The 22072-nt window shown below is 33.2% G+C and overlaps 5 protein-coding genes across 5 annotated transcripts in view; 3 read left to right on the top strand and 2 right to left on the bottom strand.

The window, feature by feature from the left end:
• Positions 1–237, top strand: part of LOC130495008 (MAP3K epsilon protein kinase 1-like) — a 7294-nt gene extending 7057 nt beyond the window's left edge. The window contains exon 23 of the mRNA XM_056985895.1: positions 190–237. Coding sequence (XP_056841875.1) covers positions 190–237 — 48 coding nt within the window. The remainder of the gene's footprint in view (positions 1–189) is intronic.
• On the top strand, positions 220–2135 carry LOC130512443 (ABC transporter E family member 1-like). The gene is made up of 5 exons (XM_057010442.1): positions 220–495; positions 572–767; positions 832–1017; positions 1088–1597; positions 1676–2135. Exons 1-5 carry the CDS (start codon positions 281–283, stop codon positions 1793–1795), a joined length of 1227 nt encoding a protein of 408 aa, XP_056866422.1. The 5' UTR covers positions 220–280; the 3' UTR covers positions 1796–2135.
• A 755-nt stretch (positions 2136–2890) lies between these two features.
• LOC108861226 (probable polyamine transporter At3g13620) lies at positions 2891–4692 on the top strand. The gene is made up of 2 exons (XM_018635054.2): positions 2891–3156; positions 3521–4692. The coding sequence occupies exons 1-2, from the start codon at positions 2895–2897 to the stop codon at positions 4690–4692; spliced, it is 1434 nt and encodes a 477-aa protein (XP_018490556.1). The 5' UTR covers positions 2891–2894.
• A 2864-nt stretch (positions 4693–7556) lies between these two features.
• LOC130512442 (feruloyl CoA ortho-hydroxylase 1-like) lies at positions 7557–9378 on the bottom strand. The gene is made up of 2 exons (XM_057010441.1): positions 8843–9378; positions 7557–8345 (listed from the first exon to the last, which is right to left on the bottom strand). Exons 1-2 carry the CDS (start codon positions 9352–9354, stop codon positions 7772–7774), a joined length of 1086 nt encoding a protein of 361 aa, XP_056866421.1. The 5' UTR covers positions 9355–9378; the 3' UTR covers positions 7557–7771.
• Positions 9379–10510: 1132 nt separating this feature from the next.
• Positions 10511–13445, bottom strand: LOC130512441 (IQ domain-containing protein IQM2-like). The gene is made up of 7 exons (XM_057010440.1): positions 13168–13445; positions 12431–12896; positions 12163–12343; positions 11975–12063; positions 11788–11878; positions 11348–11692; positions 10511–11262 (listed from the first exon to the last, which is right to left on the bottom strand). The coding sequence occupies exons 2-7, from the start codon at positions 12859–12861 to the stop codon at positions 10717–10719; spliced, it is 1683 nt and encodes a 560-aa protein (XP_056866420.1). The 5' UTR covers positions 12862–12896; positions 13168–13445; the 3' UTR covers positions 10511–10716.
• Between the last annotated feature and the right edge of the window lie 8627 nt (positions 13446–22072).

The raw sequence follows: 22072 nt of genomic DNA, 5'->3' as shown, positions 1-22072 counted from the left end.
AACCTCTAAAATTTTAAATAACATTTGTTTTGAATCTCTAATTATAAATAGCTATTACACATAAGTCACATAGACTCTAAATTGTCAAAAAAAATATGGAAGATTAAACTAAAAATATTTAAGGTCTCATAAATCTCAGATAATATTTGTTTCTAATTAAGCGAGTTTGATGCCTCTCCTTGTGTGCAGACTGCTATGAAGCCACAACATGTCGATGCTATAAAGAAAGTTTGCTAAAGGTTTGCTTGGGACGGTCCTTGAGAAGCTGGACGAAAGAGGAATGATGTCGGAGATTTGTGATGCTATGGACTTGAACCACCTCTTGGACCGTGAAGCAACACAAGTATCTGGTGGAGAGCTACAACGGTTCGCCATTGCCGCAGTTTGTCTCAAGAAGGCAGACATATATGTGTTTGATGAACCATCTAACTTCCTAGATGTGAGGCAGAGACTCAAAGCTGCTCAAGTTATACGCTCCCTCCTCAAACATGACAAGTTTGGTTCTATCATCATCTCTTCTTAATGATCCTCTCTTTTGTTCTTGAATACAAACTGATGTTGTTCTTTGCAGCTACGTGATTGTGGTGGAGCATGACCTCAGTGTACTTGACTACTTGTCGGACTTCGTTTGTTGTTTGTATGGAAAGCCGACAGCTTATGGTGTCGTGACTCTCCCCTTCTCTGTCCGAGAAGGAATCAATGTATTCTTAGCTGGTTTTGTCCCCACTGAAAACTTGCGTTTCAGAGATGAGTCTCTGACCTTTAAGGTAAGGCTTTACTAATGGGTTCTCGTCAGGAGAGTTTGTGACTGATATGTTGTTTCTTGTCTAGGTTTCTGATACACCACAAGAGAGCGAAGGGGAAGTGAAGTCTTATGCAAGATACAAGTACCCTAACATGTGTAAGAAACTTGGAGACTTCAAGCTGGATGTAATGGAAGGAGAGTTCACAGACTCTCAGATTATTGTGATGCTTGGAGAGAACGGTACTGGGAAAACAACATTCATCAGGATGCTGGTAAAGTTTCTCTGTTCCTTGTGTCTTACACTTTGAAGGATGTAACCTCTATAATGTATTACTAATGCAGGCAGGTGCATTCCCAAGTGAAGATGGTGTAGAACCAGAGATGCCAGAGTTTAACGTGTCGTACAAACCTCAAGGAAACGATTCAAAGCGTGAGTGTACAGTGAGACAGCTCCTGCATGATAGGATACGTGACGCATACACGCATCCTCAGTTTGTGTCGGATGTAATGAAACCGCTTCAGATTGAGGAGCTGTTGGATCAAGCGGTAAACAAACTCTCTGGTGGAGAGAGGCAGAGGGTTGCTATAACTTTGTGTCTAGGGAAGCCTGCAGATATCTATCTGCTTGATGAGCCAAGTGCGCATCTAGACTCAGAGCAAAGGATCACAGCTTCGAAAGTCATAAAGCGGTTCATCCTACACGCAAAGAAAACCGCGTTTGTTGTTGAGCATGACTTTATGATGGCGACCTATCTTGCGGATAAAGTTATCGTGTACGAAGGACAACCTGGTGTCAAGTGTACTGCTCACTCTCCACAGTCACTCACCAGTGGGATGAACCTTTTCTTATCGGTAAATCAAACAGTAGTATTCATGTTTTTATAAAATCCTCTATGAACAATTGAGCTAACTTGCTAGCTCCTTTTGCAGCACCTGAACATCACATTCAGACGAGATCCTACTAACTTCAGGCCAAGGATCAACAAGTTAGAGTCCACCAAGGACAGAGAGCAAAAGCTTGCAGGATCATACTACTTCTTAGATGATTGATTGCTAGACTAAAGAGAGAGTCAGAGGTATGCATAGGATTCACGGAATCTGCAGAGATCAATCCCGAATCCGGCGGATTCAATTGGGAAGTTAAAAAAAAAGCGAAAAGCGTCCACCTTACTAAGGTGTTTTGTCTTTGGATGTGTTAGTCCCTTTGATTCTGTTTGTTTTAATCCTAGTTAATTCATATTGGATGTAGTTTTAATCGGGTTGACAGTGTTGGTTTCCGGTTAGCATGAAATTGTTCGTATTTCATAGACATTTATGGGAAAATTATGTGACATTTATTCTGTCTCTGTTTGTGTGAAACATCGGTTACTATTTGTGACTTTTTTTAGTGTAACCTTTGATTCTGTTTGCTTTAATCCTGGTTCGTTCATTTCGGATATTAGTGTAACCGGTTTGACAGTGTCGGTTCCCGGTTAGCATGAAACCATTCTACGTCATAGACAATTATGTGACATTTATCTTTTACTAGCATTGTAAAACATTATTATTTTCTTCGAAATTTTATAGAATAATAGTCAAAAGTAAATAGACTGAACTTTGTAGTATCCAATTATAATGGTTCAACTGAAAGTTCAAGATTCCGTTGACGAATATTCAGTTTTTAAGGGGATATATTATGCACCATGTTGATGAATATTCAGTTTTTTTTTTCAAAGTTTTTTTATGTACACTAGCTAGTCCAAGCCGGAGTAGGTGGAAAGATGGGTGGTGAAGCACCCTAAACTACTATTATAAGTCATACTTCACCGGAAACAACTCTAACCCTTTCTCTATAATCTCCCGATAAACGTGGAGTTTGATGGATCTATCACCAAAAAGAATAATAAAAACAAATTGATTAATATTTTTTTTTATGATATAAGAACAAACAAACACACTGAGTTTGGATGGTTCCAAATATCCAGCTAAGCTTCGGTCTGATGTCTTAACTGACTAACCAAATTACATGCAACAACACGAACACTTTTTTTTTTTTTTTTTTGAAAAAACAACACGAACACGTTCCTCGAATAGTTTTGTATTCTGCAACTACTTATAAGATTCCTTGATCTTAAATTTTGAATCCAATTAGAGAATAAGAAAAACATTGATGGCAACAACAGAAACATCAAGAGATAGCCACGAGCTCCCAGTAACAACCACCGATTCAAGCGGATCAACCGCAAAGAAACTGACTTTGGTCCCTTTGATTTTCCTTATTTACTTCGAAGTCGCAGGTGGGCCGTTTGGAGAAGAACCGGCGGTTCAAGCGGCTGGACCGCTTCTAGCGATTCTTGGTTTCCTCATTTTCCCTTTCATATGGAGTGTCCCTGAAGCCCTGATTACCGCAGAACTCTCCACCGCATTTCCAGGTAAAAAAAATTAAAATTTTAAACATAGTAAAATCCAATAATATTATTTTTCAAAAAAAATCCAAAAATATTTTAAATATATATTTTAATTATTTTCATCACGAAATTATAAAAAATTAATACTAACTATTGTAAATAATAATTATTAAACTATAGATAAATATATAAATTCTAAGGGTTTAAATTTTTTGTCCTATGATCGATAGAAATGTTGAGCAGGTCCTATCAAACAATACAAACATTTACAATGAACATTGCGTGTGTTGTGGTCTGAACATTATAGTCTATCTATCTGACTATAATTCTAAAGGTTACTTCTTGTACAAGAAAACTACTTTCTTAGTTTGTTTGAATATTATCTCAGGCAACGGAGGGTTTGTAATATGGGCGCATCGAGCTTTTGGCGCATTCGTAGGCTCGATGATGGGCTCCTTGAAGTACTTGAGTGGTGTGATCAACGTTGCTTCCTTTCCTGTACTCTGTGTCACTTACTTGGAGAAGCTATTCCCTGTTCTTGAATCAGGATGGCCACGAAACGTCTGCATATTCGCAACAACGGTGGTCTTATCTTTCCTTAACTACACTGGTCTAGCCATTGTCGGTTACGCAGCTGTTGTTCTCGGCTTGGTGTCTCTATCACCTTTCCTTGTCATGTCGGCTATAGCAATCCCTAAGATCCAACCTCATCGTTGGGGTAGCTTGGGAGACAAGCAAAAGGATTGGAATCTCTACTTCAACACACTCTTCTGGAACTTGAATTTTTGGGACAATGTAAGCACTCTTGCAGGAGAAGTGGATAACCCTCAGAAGACGTTCCCCTTGGCGCTTCTTGTCGCTGTGATCTTCACTTGTTTAGCTTACTTGATCCCTCTTCTCGCTGTCACTGGTGCTGTCTCGGTGGACCAGAGCAGATGGGAAACAGGGTTTCACGCAGAAGCAGCTGAGATGATTGCAGGAACATGGCTGAAGATCTGGATTGAGATTGGCGCTGTCTTATCAAGTATAGGACTCTTTGAAGCTCAGTTAAGTAGTAGTGCTTATCAGCTGGAGGGTATGGCGGAACTAGGGTTCTTACCTAAGTTCTTTGGGGTAAGATCTAAATGGTTCAACACTCCTTGGGTTGGGATTCTACTCTCTGCTCTCATGTCTCTTGGATTGTCCTACATGAACTTCACTGACATCATCTCCTCAGCTAACTTCTTGTACACGTTAGGGATGTACCTAGAGTTTGCGTCTTTCCTTTGGTTGAGAAAGAAACTACCTGAGCTAAAGAGACCTTACCGTGTCCCGCTGAATATACCAGGGCTGGTGATTATGTGCTTGGTACCTTCAGCATTTCTGATGTTGATCATTGTGTTTGCTACTAAGATTGTGTACCTCATTTGCGGTTTAATGACCGTAGGATCAGTTGGTTGGTACTTCCTGATCAATTACTTCAGGGAGAAGAAGATCTTTGAATTCAACCAAGATGTTGATTTTCTTGATCATGTTAATGAAGAACAACGTCCAAAACATGAAGAAGATCATGACTCATGATGATTAAGAAAGAACTAACCAGCACATATTCTTGTCAAACAAGACTCTGAGTGGACAAAGCTACTAACTAGGGTTTTAAGTTCTTGCGTTTGTAACACGTAAGTCTCTGATAAAAGAGAAACTGTATTGGTAAATGATAGTTATACAACACAATACAGAACATAGTTTCAAGAAGACATCATTATAAGACTCTTCTTTCTTCTTTATTCTCTTAAAAATCATGCTGTGAAAATAATCGAACATGATATCTTATCATATTTTTGATTGTTAGAAATATTCTGTATTTTGTTTTGTTTTAACATTATGTTCATTTAGCATTTTCCGAAATTTTCCACAATTTATTTTCCTTATAAAATTTTTTGATTTAAAACATTTTTCTAAGTTTTTGTATGATTGATTTAGGATGCATAATTTCATAATGTGAAACTAATCGAACATGATAGCATGCCATATTTCTTATTGTTAGAGATATCGTGTTTATTTTGGCTTCACATTATGTTCATTTTGATTTCTAATTGATCCCAAAATTTTCCAACTTTTTTTCATTCTAAAAAGTTTTTAATTTAAAATATTTTCCTAAGTTTTTGTATGACTGATTAAAGAAGCATAATTGCATAATGTGAAATTAATCAAACATGATATTTTCATATTTTTATCGTTAGAGATGTCATGTTTGTTTTGTCTTCACATTATGTTTATTTTACCTTTTTAATTGATCTCCGAATTTTTCCAATATTTGTTTTTCTTCTAAAAGCTTTTGATTTAAAACATTTTTCTAAGTTTTTTATGATTGATTAAGGAACCATAATTGCATAATGTGAAACTAAACGAACATGATATCATGTCATATTTTTATTGTTAGATATAATCCTTTTTGTTTTGTCTTCACATTACATTCATTTTGCTTTCTAATTGATCGCCAAAAATTTCCAATTTCTTTTCATTCTTAAAGATTTTGATTTAAAACGTTTTTGCTATGTATTGTATGATTTATTAAGGAAACATAATTGCATAATGTGAAACTAATCGAATATGATATTCTATCATATTTTTTATCGTTAGAGATATCATGCTTGTTTCAGTTTATCCTCACATTATGTTTATTTTGATTTCTAATTGATTTCCAAGATTTTCAAAAAAAAAATCCTTCTAAAAGCTTTTGATTTAAAACATTTTCCTAAGTTTCTGGATGATTGATTAAGAAAGTATGATTGCATAATGTGAAACTAATCAAAATGATATCATGTACTATTTTTGATTGTTAGAGATATCATGTTTATTTTTTCTTAACATTATGTTCATTTTGATTTCTAGTTGATCTCCAAATTTTCCAGAAAGAAAATTCCATCTATAATCTTTTAATTCAAAACATTCTCCTAAGTTTTATTTATGATTGATTAAGAAAGCATAATTTCATAATGTAAAACTAATTGAACATGATATCCTAGCATATTTTCGATAGTTATAGATATTAGACTTCACATTATGTTCATTTTGCTTTCTAATTGATCAACAATTTTTTCTTATTTTTTCATTCTAAAAGGTTTTAATTAAAAAAATCCTAATTTTTGTATGATTTACTAAGGAAGCATAATTTCATATGTAAAACTAATTAAATATGGTATTCTGTCATATTTTTTATTGTTAGAGATATCATGCTTGTTTTGTTTTCACATTATGTTCATTTTGCTTTCAAACTGATCTTCGAATTGTTTCAATTTTTCTTCTAAAAGCTTTTGATTTCAAACGTTTTTTTCCTAAGTTCTTGTATGATTGATTGCAAAAGCATAATTGCATAACGTGAAATTAATCAAACATGGTACAGTATAACCTCTTTAAATTAATAATCGATAGATTAATATCTCTATAAATTAATATAATTTTATAGTCTCAAATTAAGTTTTGGTTCAATTAGTATCTCGATAAATTAATAATCTCTATAAACTAATAAAAAAATATAGTTTTGGTGTAGTCCCAACATTATTAATTTATAGAGGTTTGACTGTATCATGTGATTGTTTTAATTGTTAAAGATATCATGTTTGGTTTATTTTCATATTATGTTTTGTTTGATTACCTTTTTAATTGATCTTCAATTTTTTTTCCTTTTAAAAGCTTTTGAGTTAAATCGCTTTTTCCTAGGGTTGATTACAAGAGCATAATCGCATAGCGGGAAAATAATTGAACATGGTATTTTGTCATGTTTTTAATTGTTTTTAAATCACTTATTTTTGCATTGTGTTTCGTTTACCTAATTGATCTACAAATGTTTTCCAATTTTTCTTTCTTCCCAAAAGCTTTGATTTAATATATTTTTACTAAGGTTTTGTGGGATTTATTATGAAAGCATAATTGTATGATGTGAAACTAATCAAATATGATATCTTGTCATGTTTTTGACGGTTAGATTTGGTTTGTCTTCATATTATGTTTTTATCTTTGTAATTGATTTATAAAATTTTCCAAGTTTTTTTTCTTCTATCTTTTTTGTATGATGGATTATGAAAGTATAATTGAATGATGTGAAATTAAGATGATAACTTATCATATTTTTTATTGTTAAAGATCAGATTTGTTTATAATTTTTTTTAAAATGTTTATTTTTGTTTTCACCATGGTTTTTTATGATAACTGTGGAGGTTTTAAAAGTTTTCTAATACCAAAAACTAATCCTACAAAATCTTTTGTATGGGTACGGGGAACTACTTTACCACTTGAACTAGGTCGTATTCATACTTTTTAAAAAGAGTTAAAAATAGATAGAAATGTTTGAGTCGGCTTGATCGAATGAGACAAAAAAAAAAGATCCGAACTTTATGTATCCTCGGTAGACATGTCTATGAATAGTAAGTGTGTTGTGGTCTGAACATTGAAGTCAATCTTATATGCGTTTGTAACCACTAATTCTAAAGGTTACTTATTGCTTGCTGTAACACGTTTTACAACACAATACCGAACAGAGTTTCAAAAAAGTTTCAAGAAGACATCATATGTTTGTCTTCTTTCATCTTTATTCGCTTACACAAACACAAACAGGAAACAAAACAAGACATCAAACTCCTTTTAGGTCTAATTGCCATCATATCTTGGCGAAATCGACGGTTTTCTTTCCGTCGTGTGCCTTCTTGAAGAAGTATCTGACGTAATCAGAGTACACAACGTCTCTATAAACCGGTTCCTCTCCATTAGCCATCACCTCAGGAAGAGGTCCAATCACAGACTCCGGTTTTGGATTCACGAAGATAGGAACAGAGATTCTGTTATTGCTACCGTTAGCTAAGACACGATGCTCCACGCTCTTGTAACGACCATTGCTCAAGATCTGCATGGCGTCTCCTATGTTGATCACAAAGGATCCGGGAACTGGGGGTACGTGAACCCAGTTTCCTGACGTTAGAGAATGGACGTGGAGGCCACCGATCTGGTCTTGTAAGAGAATGGTGAGGGAGGAGACGTCTGAGTGACGACCAACGCCAACGGTTAGGTCAGGGTTAGGACAGATGGGATAGTAGTTGAGGTTGATTCGAATGGAACCCATGAAGAGTAGCTCTTTGGTCTCGTCTAGCTCTTTGACATTGAGATTCTTCCCCAAGTACTTTAGAAGCTTTCTCACCATTGTCTTGGAATTGTTCATGTAGTCTAGAGCTTCGTTCCTAAAATCAAAATCAAGTTTATTTATATGAATCTATGTATGGACAAAAAAAACGAAACTCTAACCGAATCTGATAAAAAAAACTGTATTCAACCCGGGGGTTTTGTAGAATGGTATAAGATATACCTAAAACCGATTGGATAACCCGAAAAAGAATCGAAAATCCAAATAGCTAAAACTTAAATAAGTATATCAAATATGAAATGCTCCATGTTTTATTTATTTGGATATAATATCTAAAAGTATTCATAACCTTAAACACTATTTCATTTTTATATTTATATGGTATTAATATACTCGAACCCAAGTATAATTAATATACCTGAATCCAAGATATTATTGACAAACATGATCCAATCAAATGTAAAATCCGAAGGAAGTTTAAGAAGTTGAACCCAAAATCTGAAAATTCCAATCTAAATTTGAATGTGTATCCGAACTCCCAAACCTAAATGAATAAGTAACTAAAACACAGAAAGATATTACTTTTGAACTCACTTGCAAACATCAGGCCAGTACTGTTCAGCTTCATCTTCAGAGACAAAGAAGAGACTGAGATAGTCTTTCCACTCAAGAGCTTTCTCTGCACGAGGACTAAAACTCGTTCCAAACCTAACATTCCTGGACAAAGAATTCTCTTTTGTGAACTTACTCTTCTCCTCCACTGGGAGATTAAAGAACCTGTGAGTTGCAGCCTTAACGTTATCAAGAACTTCAAGAGGAACTCCATGGTTGATCACTTGAAAGAAACCCCATCTCTCAGCAGCGTCACAGATAGCTTCAGCTACTTTGTCCTCGTCGGGGTTCGACATGTCGATGATAGGAATGGCCTCGTCTGTTTCGTTGACGAACATGTTGATGAGACGTTCTTCGAATGGTTGGATGTATTGATCAGGAAGGGCTCTGATTCCTGTTTCGGATAAACCCTTCACGCCGTTTCCTTTGTTGACTACGAACTCGGTTACTTCAGCTGGGTCTGCGAATTGGAATGTAGAGAGTGTTGGAGCCATTTTGTTTGGAGTTTGAAAGCTTTATTTGTTTCTTTTGTTTAGGATTTTAATTGTGTTGTGGAGATTAGTTACAGAGAGGAGAAAGTATTTAACAGAGAAGGGAACGACAAATGAGCTAACGACCTATATATGGCTCTCACCATGCTTCTTCTGCCGTTTTAGGCTTCCCGCTTTATTTCCTTTATTTAAAAAAAAGAGCGAAAATTACATTTGTATTAAATTAGTAATATTTCAAAATTTTAGTCAGTATATTTGGATATGGCAAAGCTTTGGAAAGTGCCATGTTTCTCTTAAACATAGGCTCTTAGAGAATTACATAAACAAAATTTTAAGTATAGAACATTAATTTTGACCTTTTTTATAGAGATTAACTCGTCATTTTTTATACAAATATTTTAAGTATAGAATACAAATGATTATATATCTGTTCGAATTTTTACAAAAATGTAGATTTTTGTGGTAAAATTAGTTATACTTATACAAGTAGTGTTATTCATGACTCAAATGAGAAATTTTCAAATGTCATGGATTGATTTTGTTGGTTTCGTTTGGTTGTGAGTTACTACTTTTAGTAATGAATCAAATATTATAGTAATACAAAAAGTCATACATACGTTTAATAGTTTTAGTTAGTAACTTGTTAATCATGATAATTATAAAATCAAATGTCAGATATATATGGACGTCATATGTAAGATTTATATCTAACTTGTTCTATCTGGGAAAAAAATAATATAACTTGGTCTTTTTTTTGTCACAAACAATCTAACTTGGTCTATCCACGACGATAAATAGTTTAAATTTTGATGTTCTTTTTCAAGTTTTTAGAGGTGGTATAACAAAGTCAACCCCTAATAAAATAACAAACTATATCTGTTGACATTGCAGCCGTAAGAAAAAAAAAGTAAGAACCAAAACGTCATATTGTGACGTAGACATTTAAAAAAAACAGTTTACTTTTGATAAGTAGTAGTAAACTTGATTTCATTTGGTAGGTGGAGACTAGAGAAGCATGGGACTAGGCATGGTTCTTGTTGTACCGAGCAATCTAACATTTTAATGGGTCTTTTTAAAACCCAAACTTGATACCACAACACAAGTCCATAGGTCACTGAGTTTTCCTGAAAATCAAGCTGGAAAGGTAAAAGTGAAGAACAGTTTTTAAAAACGTGTCTTAAAGCCTAGAAAAAGAATCTAAAACACTTTTTAACCTGCGATTTCTTGTTACACAAGAAACCAACTAAACAAATGAAATGCTGCTCTGGGGAGAAAAAAATGATACAAAAGAATTTCTAAGTCATCATCTTCTCTATTCACACAAAAAGAATAGATAAGATTTCAATAACTTTCATCAATTATAAGTTATAACTGTGTGATGTCCGCAGGTAATGACATTCCTCGCCATAACGGTGACATCTGATGCCTTTGCGTTCGAGAGGAGGAGGAGAAGTAGAGTCTTGAACCAAAAGCACTTCTCGGAGACAAGTTGACTTGTTCCAGAGCTTGAAACTGAAGCTCTGATGGGTAATCTCTCACACAACCGATCCTTGGTCCTGCACCTGTTGTCCATTTGCATGATAGTTGTTTCCCAAGTTGGAAAGATCTAGTTTCCTTCTTCGAATTTATCCTTTTTAGGATTGATTCTTCTGGAATCTTGACTACTTCACTCTCCTTGGCTTCTTCTTCTTCTCCTCCTCCTCCTATTGGTGAGCTCTGCTCTGAAGGCATTGATTCAGACTCAATCACTATTGGTGTTTCGATATTAGCCATCACCGTTGTTGTGTCTTCCTCTCTTGGATCAGCCATCACAGTCTTCTCAGCCTCCAAATCCTCTTCCAAAGAATGGTTTCTCATATGAGTGCTTCTCTGTTTGAACATGGAGAACTCATCTTCATCTGTAGGACTCATCTGATACACACAAAAGAAAACACTTGTAAGAAAAATAATAATCCTCACAAACTTAATTAAGATCAGTCAAAATCTGTTTTCTTACCTTTACATCAGTGATATCAACATTGTTCTCTCCAAGGAAAGAAAGAAAGTCCAAGAAGTTCTCTTCAGTAGGTTGATAATGACCACTATGTGGCCAAACAGCTTTAAGAACACCACTCTCAACAACTAATCTTCCTGCAGCAACAGTAGCTCCTCCAGCTAAGAAGCTTGAATGTTGAAACACACCCTTCTTCTTCTTCCCAATGTACAACACTTTAGATGTGCTGAGCACAAAGATCCATTTGGAATCACTATCTTCCATTGAAGAAGTTTGAAGCATTTCTCCACTGTTCTTGTAGAAGAACTTGCCCTCTTCCACAACAACCTCATAAGCTTTCCTTTCCATCTACACAAAACATGACAAGAACAACAAGAAATAAGTTTCTAGTTTCGTTGGTAAGGAGGTTACTTGTTGAGCAGGTAATAGAAATAGATACTAACCGGACCAAGGTACTTAATGCACTGCTGCTGAAGTTTCAATCTTGGACACTTCTCCATAATATTTACTTCTTTCCCCTCGCCAATATCAAGCCTGATACATTTCAATCAAACACATCTAAGTTAAGTCTTCTTGATAGCTTAAACCTTTTGAAAGAAATTAATGGGAAAAAAAGAGTTAGTTAGTTACCAGTAGAAGAAAGGTTCTCTACTCTGAGAATGAAGCCACTTGTTGTAGTAAAAGTGCAAGTTGTGTCCATACCGATGTCTTGGGTCAATCTGTTGCATAAAACCAAGATTAGATTAAGTTACAATCCAAAAAAAGTGGTAGAAAAATAGAAAAATGTAACTATTGATTAGTCTCTCTCTACAACTCACAGCTTCAAGCCAGTGTTGTAAAGCAAGCTTTTGTGCCTTTTCATTCTTTGACAAACCTTTACCAACCTTAGCTGCTCTAGTCCTAGCTCTAGTCCACCTAGACACCGCGGTTTCGTGTTTCTCAATCTCAAAGAATGATATAGAGCTTCTCTTCAGCTCAGCAAAGTCCAATAGCTTCCACCTGTTGATGGAAACAGAACACAAACATTAGATCACAATAAACACACAAGAAGTTTCTTCTTGAGTTCTTGAGATCAAAAACACTAACCAGCTTTGCTCCACGAGCACTGCACAATCCGCGAGCTTTCGCCTTGTACGGAAGCTCTTGTAAACTTTCTGTAACTTGATGGCAGCTTCATGTTTAGGGTTACTCGGATCAAGAACTGAGATGACATTGTCTTCTAGCTCAAAGCCATTCTCTTTGGTGTAATCTTCTTTCAAAACCGACCTGTTAAGCGAGATCATCCTCTCTAGCTGCATCCCTTTGAAGCTAACGGATTTCTCAACAACCATCTTACCACCAGATCCCATAGATTTCAAGATAGTGGGCTCTAGAGTTTTGTCGTTGAAGTTGACAGATCTCTTTGGAGTTTTGCACTCGTCGTCGTCACCTAAGCTTATGGACTTAACCGTGACGGAGTCTAGAGCAGCCTCCACTTCGTCTTGCTCGGCGAAGGGACAGGAGAATGATACACCCATTCAGCAGATCCCAATGAGAACAGAGAGGCTCTGACCTGAAAGTGAAACATCAAGAATCTGTTACATCTGACTCATACATTATATATATAAATACATAAACAGGGATGTGAATATATTATAAACAGAGCTCCAAGTGAAGTTTCACACACACACAAATACACACAACTTATCAATAGATTCAGCCAAGGAAACAGAGTTTGAAAAAGAAAAAAAAAACAGAAATTCTTGGATCTAGAAGATAGAGCATAAACCCACTGAGAAGTTGAAAAAAAAGAACACTTGGTCGTGGTGGAGATGAATAAGTACCTCGAATATACGGTTGGCACTTGAAAAAGCTCGCTCAAGGAATCTTGAAACTTTCTGTTAACTCTTCTTGAATCTTCTTTTGAATCTCGTATGTTTCTTGAGAGGATGATTCGTGAGGTCTCTTTGTTCTTGTTTTTTTTTCTTGGAGTGAGAAGGAGAAGATGAAGTTCACAAATCGCAAGTTACAAAACTCTTCAGCGCTGGAGTTTATATAATAATACCGTCCAGCTCCAGAGCGACAAGACAGGATAGAGAGAGATTTAGATAGAGAGAGAGAGAGAAGCGGCGATATTTCTAACCACGTGTTTGTCAGAATATTCATACTAGGTCAAAGGTTCAACTAAGATTTTACTTTATTTACTCAGTTAATTATCCAAAAACTAAAAAAAGTATTTAAAGGTTATCAAATATTATTACTATTAACTAACGATTATATTTACAGAAAATAATGACTTACTGAAAAAATATTTTAGAGACTAATGTAAGTAACTTCTATTTTGTTTAGGAATATGTATATGATGACCATACAGATCTACTTGCGATTGATTAGTTTTACTTGAATCATTTTTTACAGATAATTTTTATTTTATAAAATAATAATAATGTTAAGTCGTGACCTTTGTAATGTTTTTTTTTTTTTCGTAAATGGCATTCATAATGACCTTTATAATGTTTGCTTTTAGTTTTTAAAACTTCCATTGAAAATCAGCAACCCAATAATAAATAGTAGTAGTATATATACTTGTATGACTAAGCCCATTTTTTACCATCTGAGTTTGACCATTTCCTGGAGTATTGGATTAGTAGAATTTCTATTATTTATTTTGGATTGAAGTAGAATTTCTAACTTCACTATATTAAAATGATCAGGTAGTTGCATACGTGAAATTTTATTAGGTGAATACTACTTGTTGGATTTTTTTTTTTTGAGTTTTATCAATGTTTACAATTTTAAAGTAGCATACGATGGTTTTTTAAATCGACTGCGATTACAGAAATTTCTTTCTTCCTTTCGTGGCGACCCACAGAATACTACTGTATTATATTAGTAGTGTTTTTGGTGGGTTGACAGAATTAACAGGATTAAAAATATTTGGAGATTGATTTTATTTTGTAAATATACCAAAACCAAACAACAACAAACAAAAATAAGTGATGTGTTTAATATTTAAGAGGTGAGTACCACATAATACATGCATATATACACTTTCTCTTGACAATTAAATTGATAGCGACTTGTCTGCTTATATGTCCCTCTAACAAACTCAACATATCTAAACTTTTAAACCGAATGCATCTTTATTCAGCAACAAGTTTAGTCAAATGGTACGTCATTTAGTATATTTTATATTAACCCATTATACAATCGACCAACGATAAACAGATATTAACCAAAAACGTGTACATTAGTTACAACGGTGATAACAAATATTCCTAATAGATGCATTTTTTTTTGTTAATTGGCATAAGTTAACCAAAGTGAAAGGTCGCCAAGGTAGATAAAATTGACATAACTTAGACAATCATGATTTACTGGTTTACGCGAATATATATTGTCATAATTAACCAAACAATATATTTTTTTAACAATTTTAGTTTACAAAAATAAAAATCTTAATGTTCATTTTAAAACTAAAACCTTTAGGTATCCTTATATATTTTAAATATTAACATGTACTACAAAACTGATACGGCGAAGAAAAAGTGAGTTTGAACAAGAGGTCACATGTATGCGTAACTTTTACACATCATACGTACGTAGTGAGATACGTACATTTATACTATTATATCATCGTACATGGATAAAATGAGACGCGTAAAGAAAAAGATACGTTTTAGAGATAAGAAAAATGGATTTCTCCTCGTTGAAAAAAATGTATAAAAATATTTTTATAGAAGCGAATTGATGTGATACACCACGTAAATACTCGTTTCAGCATAACCGACAAGATAAACATTAAATTCGTATATATTAATATTTGCCTAAAGTACGCATAACAATAATTAATTTGTCCCCAAGAGAGAAAAATAATAGCAATATTATGTTAAATCATCGGTCGAAACGTAGCATAAAGCTTTAGCAAAAAAAAAAAAAAAAAAACTTAGCATAAAGCCACCGTGCTCCGTGCACATGCGCGTATGAGATATGCCAAATAAATTATTCCAAAAGTAATCTCAGTACACTCTTTTTGCATTGCATTAATGTACTAATGCCATTACGGGTTTGATTAATAATACAGTTTGATGAGAATACAAATAATCAGAGGTTGAAGCGTTGTTTTGGTTTGAAACATGCTACGATAATGAACTGCTTAAAAAATCAGACAATCACAACTACTTTTCACCAGCATACGGTTGATTAAAAAATTTCAATGTTATTTGTTATTATGGATCATAGCACTTAAATAATCCGATTCAACAAAGTTGTACCCACTTCCAAAAAAAAAAGTTGTACCCTATATCTCATTCTACCATTTTACCCACTTTTATAAATGAAAAGATCCTAACAGCTTTGATTTGATTGAAAGAAATAACTCAGTACCAAGCGAACTCAAAGTTATCATACAAAACCACATGGTTATAATTCACTCAAACACGTCGATTTGAAATGATTAATAGGCAATTTTTTTGTTAGGAAACCATGTATTACTATCAGTGGTTATATCTCTAACTAATAATATCAGCTACGCATAAATGCTGGTTACAAGTATATAGATACAGTTATGCCCATTTTAACATAGACGTCGTATAAATAAAAGTTTGGATCTATAAGTATGTGTATAATTCAAACAAAAAATTGTAAACTTTTAGTACTTGGTTTTTAGAATCCTTTAGAAACAGATACCAAAAAGATATTTGACATATGTATCCGGATAACAAGAATCATAAAATCAATAAGTTGTATATATTGGGCTGATTTTATTCCCTTCATCGAGCATTAACACTAGTATTTTGAAATATATATAGTATATACTAATAAGTGGATACAACTGTCGGCTCGGATGTCAATGAGTGAATGGTTAATAGTAGTAACTAGTAAGGAAGTTTTTTTTTTTGAGAAATAGTACTAGCAAGGAAGGTCACTTGTTTTGTTAATCAGAAACCCAACTAATTAATGTTAGTATATTACCGTGGCATTCCTTTTATCAAAGTTCTAATGAATCCAGAACTTTCAACATTTATACTAAGTTCACAAACTCGTGACAAATTTAATTAACGTGATAATACCAGTTTCAAATACTCAAACAAACAATACAGTAGCATTATCGAAATGTAAGTCATCCTGTTTTTTTTTTTGTTTATATATAATCCATATGCGGTCATTTGAATTGGAAACATCCAACAAATAATACTATTTCACGGAAAAATAGATGTTTCCTGATCACAAAATCGTGAACTTGGATTCCATTATATCTATTTCGATTGATCTCGAAACTATATAAAACCAAGCATATTAGTAGGCTGCCTATTAGATTCAGTTCTTAGCACATTAACTATTTACATTTTGAAAAAAACTATTTAAAAAGGGTATACTTTGACGTAACTTCGGACCGTACAGAGACGTCGGTAAGCTCACGACGTGTCAAGTTCACATCAAACCACGAGGCTGATGTCTGCTTTCAAGTACGACACCGTACCTAACATGGAGACAACCGTATCTTTTTGACGGCATTCATTCAAGTTAATGACACTTTTTAATGTCTACGAGAATCTTGAGATCTGTTAAATGGTAATTACGACAGTCCGATTTCATTAGTTTACATCGGACAATTATATAATCATATAAGCTTCTTAAATACGATTGCATAATTATAATTGGTTCGTGTAAAGTTTATTGGTCCCCAATTAAATGCATTCAATGATTATATACTTTTTAGTAGTAATAATAAACCAACATGTAATAGGTACAAGTTGAATAATCTTTTAACAATTGGAATCATTTCCCCAAGTAAAAAACTATGGAAAGTCATTATGAGAGCATCTCACGAAATTAGAAAGATACAGAAAAATAAGCAAAAATGACTTGCACCAATCGGAAATTTTGTCCAACTTAACTTCCTTTTAACATGATTAATTACCAAAGAAACTTATGAAAAACTCGGCTCAGATTATAAATAACACCAATAGACAAGATTAGATGCTAAAACCCGTTGTTAACTGATACTACTAAATGGTTAGTTCTTGGTAGTAAATGGTTACGCAGTAGCAAGAAATAAAGTCAAAGGATGAGAGAGCGATCGCGTAACAGCCGGTGGCCAGCTAAGAAGCACAATGACGAATTAAATAGTGCCACTGTGCCAGAGAGGATTCTCTATAAGGGTAAAATCATTTTTATTAAAAAAATATTATGGTATCAAGAAGAAAAAGATATGCAAACAGACCAAAAGAACGTAGCCGCAAGATTCCAAAAGAAGACGCGGGGTTGGTTTCAGTAAAAAGTGTATAAAGTGCACCGACGCGACGACAAGTAAGAGTGAAGCGAACCACGTACGTTTCGGTGCACCGTCTCGCAGACTCGTACTCTCTCTATCATTGCTCACCTTTTCCCGAGAGAGAGTACGGTCACTTTTTGCTTTGTTGACCTTTGCTGGATTTATAGTCTCTTGTTGACTGATTCATTCCAAAAACTCGTCTACAGTCTCTACTTGCTCTTCTGTCACAACGTGTGGACTGGATATTTCAAATATTTGAGTATATGAAAGAAGTCACAAGTAAAAGTTGAATCTGATAATGAATTTTCTTTTAAGTATTCAAGAAAACTCTAACTACTGTGACTCGACATAATTTAAATTTTACACGGTCTAAACTCTACAAATTATAATAATTTACTAAATATATGTATTATAACAGATTAAATCTCATGACTAATAGTATATAATACTCTATATTTTCAATTAAGGGTCGTTGTATAATAAAGTTTCAGTTATGAAATAAATGTAATTTTTTACTTCAATGCAAAATTTTACTTTAATTTATCTCTTTTATTCCTAATTACATTTAAAATAAATATTATAAATTTTTAATAATTACGTAATGACAAAACTAAAAATGTAACTATTATATACTAGTATGTATTAATAAATTGAAACAAAATTCAATTTAATATGAAAGAAATAAAAAAAATCATACTTCACGTGTTCCAAAATATATGATATTTTAGACATATACACAACAATTAAGAAAGTTATATTTTGTCTAAAGATTTCATCAAAAGTAAAATAGAACTATCCAACAAATTACAAATAGAGAATAAAATACTGTTGGTTACAAAAATTTAATAAAATTAAAAGTTACGTAAAAATAAAAATATTTTGCATATTGAAACATAAACTCTATAAACATCATACGTTAAAAATGAAAGGAGTATTATTTTATAATATACTATTTTAATTATCATAATTAATAAAATTAAAATTTATATAATTATTCTTATATTTATAAATTTATAGATAACTTAGAAATAATCGCTATAGTCTATCGCTTAAAATGTTTTAAGAACACTGTGTTTCTTTCATTGCTACAAAAATTGTTACTTGGCTTCATTTATTAGACGGTAGAAGAATCAAGACCAGGAGTAAACCTGAAAAAGGGGATCGGTTGTGGATTTTACATGGATAACATTTAATACTCAACCGTCCATGTACCTCTTATATACTATTTTTTTTTTTTTGTAAAACTATATACTATATTAATTGATTGCTTTTAATATGTTATGTTGTGCTTATATATAGTATAAGATTTATAAATGAAATATATACATTTATTATATATGCATATACGATTTTAAAATGACGATGTTCGAGGGAAGAACATTAAATTGCTTGTTTTATTTTATTTTTATTTTTGTAGTTAAAACACATTATCTTATACTGTTATACATATGCAATTAAAATATAAAAAATATATATTTAATTAATTATACATATTTAGATTATTTATATATTGATGTGTTTATGTTAAAAAAACAAAACTGTAATTTCTTAAGTCAGTTGACATCTTCTACCTTATAGGTTTAACCGTACACTTTTATATCGATGAATATGAGTTTTAACATATTTATCCACGCTGACTTTTTTTTTTGCTTAAGAACTTTTTCCACACGGTTTTACTTCTATTTGCTTATGAATTTCTTCCAAAGTCACTAGCAATTTCGAAGTGTATTTTAATTATAATTCTAGTTAACTTATTCTATTATATTATAATAGTATAATAGTATAATTCTAGTTAAAGTGTATTTTCACTCGATGGAGAAAATTAATGTCAATATGTTATTTTCTTTGTTTTCTTAAAGAAATCACGCTTGTTGGTTTAAGCTGCAAATTAAGTTGGTCTACCAGTTTTGAAAGAGTCAGTTAAACAAGAACATCTCAATCAAATAAATACCATATCGTAATTTAATACATTTTCTGGTTCTAACATTTAGTTTTTATTTTGCTAACGAGAATTTAATAGAGAAATTGCAGTAGGTACACACAACATATCTCGTATTTAGCTATATACCAATTTACAGTGTTAGCAACTGTGTATTTATTTTAAAGACTATTGTGCCCTTCATCTTTGATAATACCTAATCACCACACCTCCTCTTTTTATCCTCTCCTCCTCCCCACAGCCTTTCACCGCCGGAACTCCGCCGCACTCTCCTCCTCAATGCACAGCCCCACTCTCTCTGCCTCCTCAACGCACAGCCCCACCCTCTCCTCTTCCTTCTCCTCCCCTTCCTTTTCCGCCGCCTCCTCTTCTGCCGCACTTACCTTTGGATGAATCCGCCTCCACCGCTGTAGTCATTACCGGATCTCCGCTTCCATCGCCGTACTCGTCTCTGGATCCCCCGCCTCCGACTCGACGTCCAGCTCCACCACGACACCTCCGCTCCTTTTCCTCCACCTTGTTCTCTTCCGCCGGACTCAGCTCCGGATCCTCCGCCTCCACCGCCTCCGGCTCGACGCCCAGCTCCACCACGACGTTGTTTCCCGTCCCGAGCTCCTCTTCCACACCGAGCATATCAAAATTAATTGTCAAAAGAAAATAATTGTTATTTTATATACATATGTACCTAGTTTCACTTTCACTGTTTAGGATAAATAGCTAATTTCTTAGTTTTTATGTATTTTCAGCAAATTAACTCAATTTAATATTGGAGTAAGTGAAAACTAACCAAATGAATTGAATAAGTAAAAGTATCAAACTACCTATTATTGTGCTGAGGTGGTAGAACATCTCTCTCTCTCTCTCTCTCTTTTTCTCTCTCTCTCTCTCTCTCTCTCTCTCTCTCTCTCTCTAAAGATTTCTGTTTTAGATTTTTTTTTTAAATACATTTTTATATTTATAATGCATGTAATAATTATAAATTGTAAATTTCAAAAAAATATGATTATTAGATTTTGATTGGTAAAATAAAAAAAAATTAATCACAAATCAATAAATATATATTTGTAATAAAATTTTAAGATGTTTTTAGTATATTTGAAATTTGTAAGAATCATTTTAAAACTGATGGAATACATATACACAATTATTATTGTCATCCATCGACACCATCAGTTACATCATGGCTATCCATTTCAATATAGGACCCGAAATTATGGTTATGTCCTAATTAATGAAATGTTCCACTAGGTCTGTAGGTCATACAGTTGTTTTGTTATTAATATTTAGTCCATCTACTTTGGCAATATATGTGATATCATGATACAGTTTTTTTTTTTGCCAAATATATATAGTTTTGATATGTGCATGTGTATCATCTGGAGGCCCAAATTTATAAGGTTAGTTCATCTACTTTTGAAGCTTGGTCGAACGGCCTAATACATATATTAGTCAATCGTATTCGTATGTAACCAAACACTACAGTAAAAAATACTACTATTATTTTGAACCAATAAACTTACTCAAACTTAGTGACAGTATAGCTACAAAAATTAAGTGTATTGTCATGATATAACATGTTATTTATCACTCACAACATTATTAAAAACAAAGACTAGATTTAAGCTAGAGAATCATTATACAAATCATTTTAGCAAAAAAATAATCATTATACAAATCATGGGATTTTAAGGTCTCAATCAAGGGAAAGATGACAAAATCAAGACTTTTTAGCATTTTGATGGTTGGTCAATCTATTGATGTCACAGCTTATACAACTTGAGAATTGAAAGTAACGCTGATCTTTTGAACTATTAATTTTACGTGGACGAGTGTCCCTTTTTGAGCTACGAAATAACAAAGCTAGCCACGAAGAGATCAAGACCTTGGTGCTAGACTGCTAGTTGTGGTGATGATCACTTCACTTGGTATATATTTCTAATACCAAAATTCAAAATTGTACACATAATTACGTAATTATGAGATAATCATGATTTTAAATTATTGAGACATCTTAGTTAAATAGGTACGACCATATGCACAATCCATGCCTTTCAGTTGAAAAACCAAGGTGATCATCAGATGCGCGGGGTTGACGGACCCTAGCGAATATTAGTGTTTCAAAAAAATAATTCACTCTCTTTATTTGTTTATTCTCAATAGACACAACTGGAGTCTGAAAGAGAATACAATATTGCTATTGAGAATACAAAACTACAGTTTGAGTGGCAGAGCATTAGCATAAACATTATGTTTATTATTATTCAATCGACATTTATTATAAAATCATTTAGAAAATCAATTAAAAAAAATACTAACGTTTTCTAAATGTTTTTTGTTCAATGCTTTCATATAGAATTTTTGGTAGAGCGTTTCGCAATAAAAAAATTATATATAATTAGTTGATATTTTATACTTTTATTCAAAAATGATAAATCAATATTTATAATATATGTAGTTGATATTTTGAATGTAAAACTTTATTTCTTTTTAAAAAATTAAATATATTAATTTACTTTTATATTTATTTTTTAAA

The sequence above is a fragment of the Raphanus sativus genome, chromosome 5 (assembly GCF_000801105.2).
Source record: "Raphanus sativus cultivar WK10039 chromosome 5, ASM80110v3, whole genome shotgun sequence".
NCBI classification, from domain to species: domain Eukaryota; kingdom Viridiplantae; phylum Streptophyta; class Magnoliopsida; order Brassicales; family Brassicaceae; genus Raphanus; species Raphanus sativus.
This window is presented reverse-complemented; position numbering and strand designations above follow the sequence as displayed.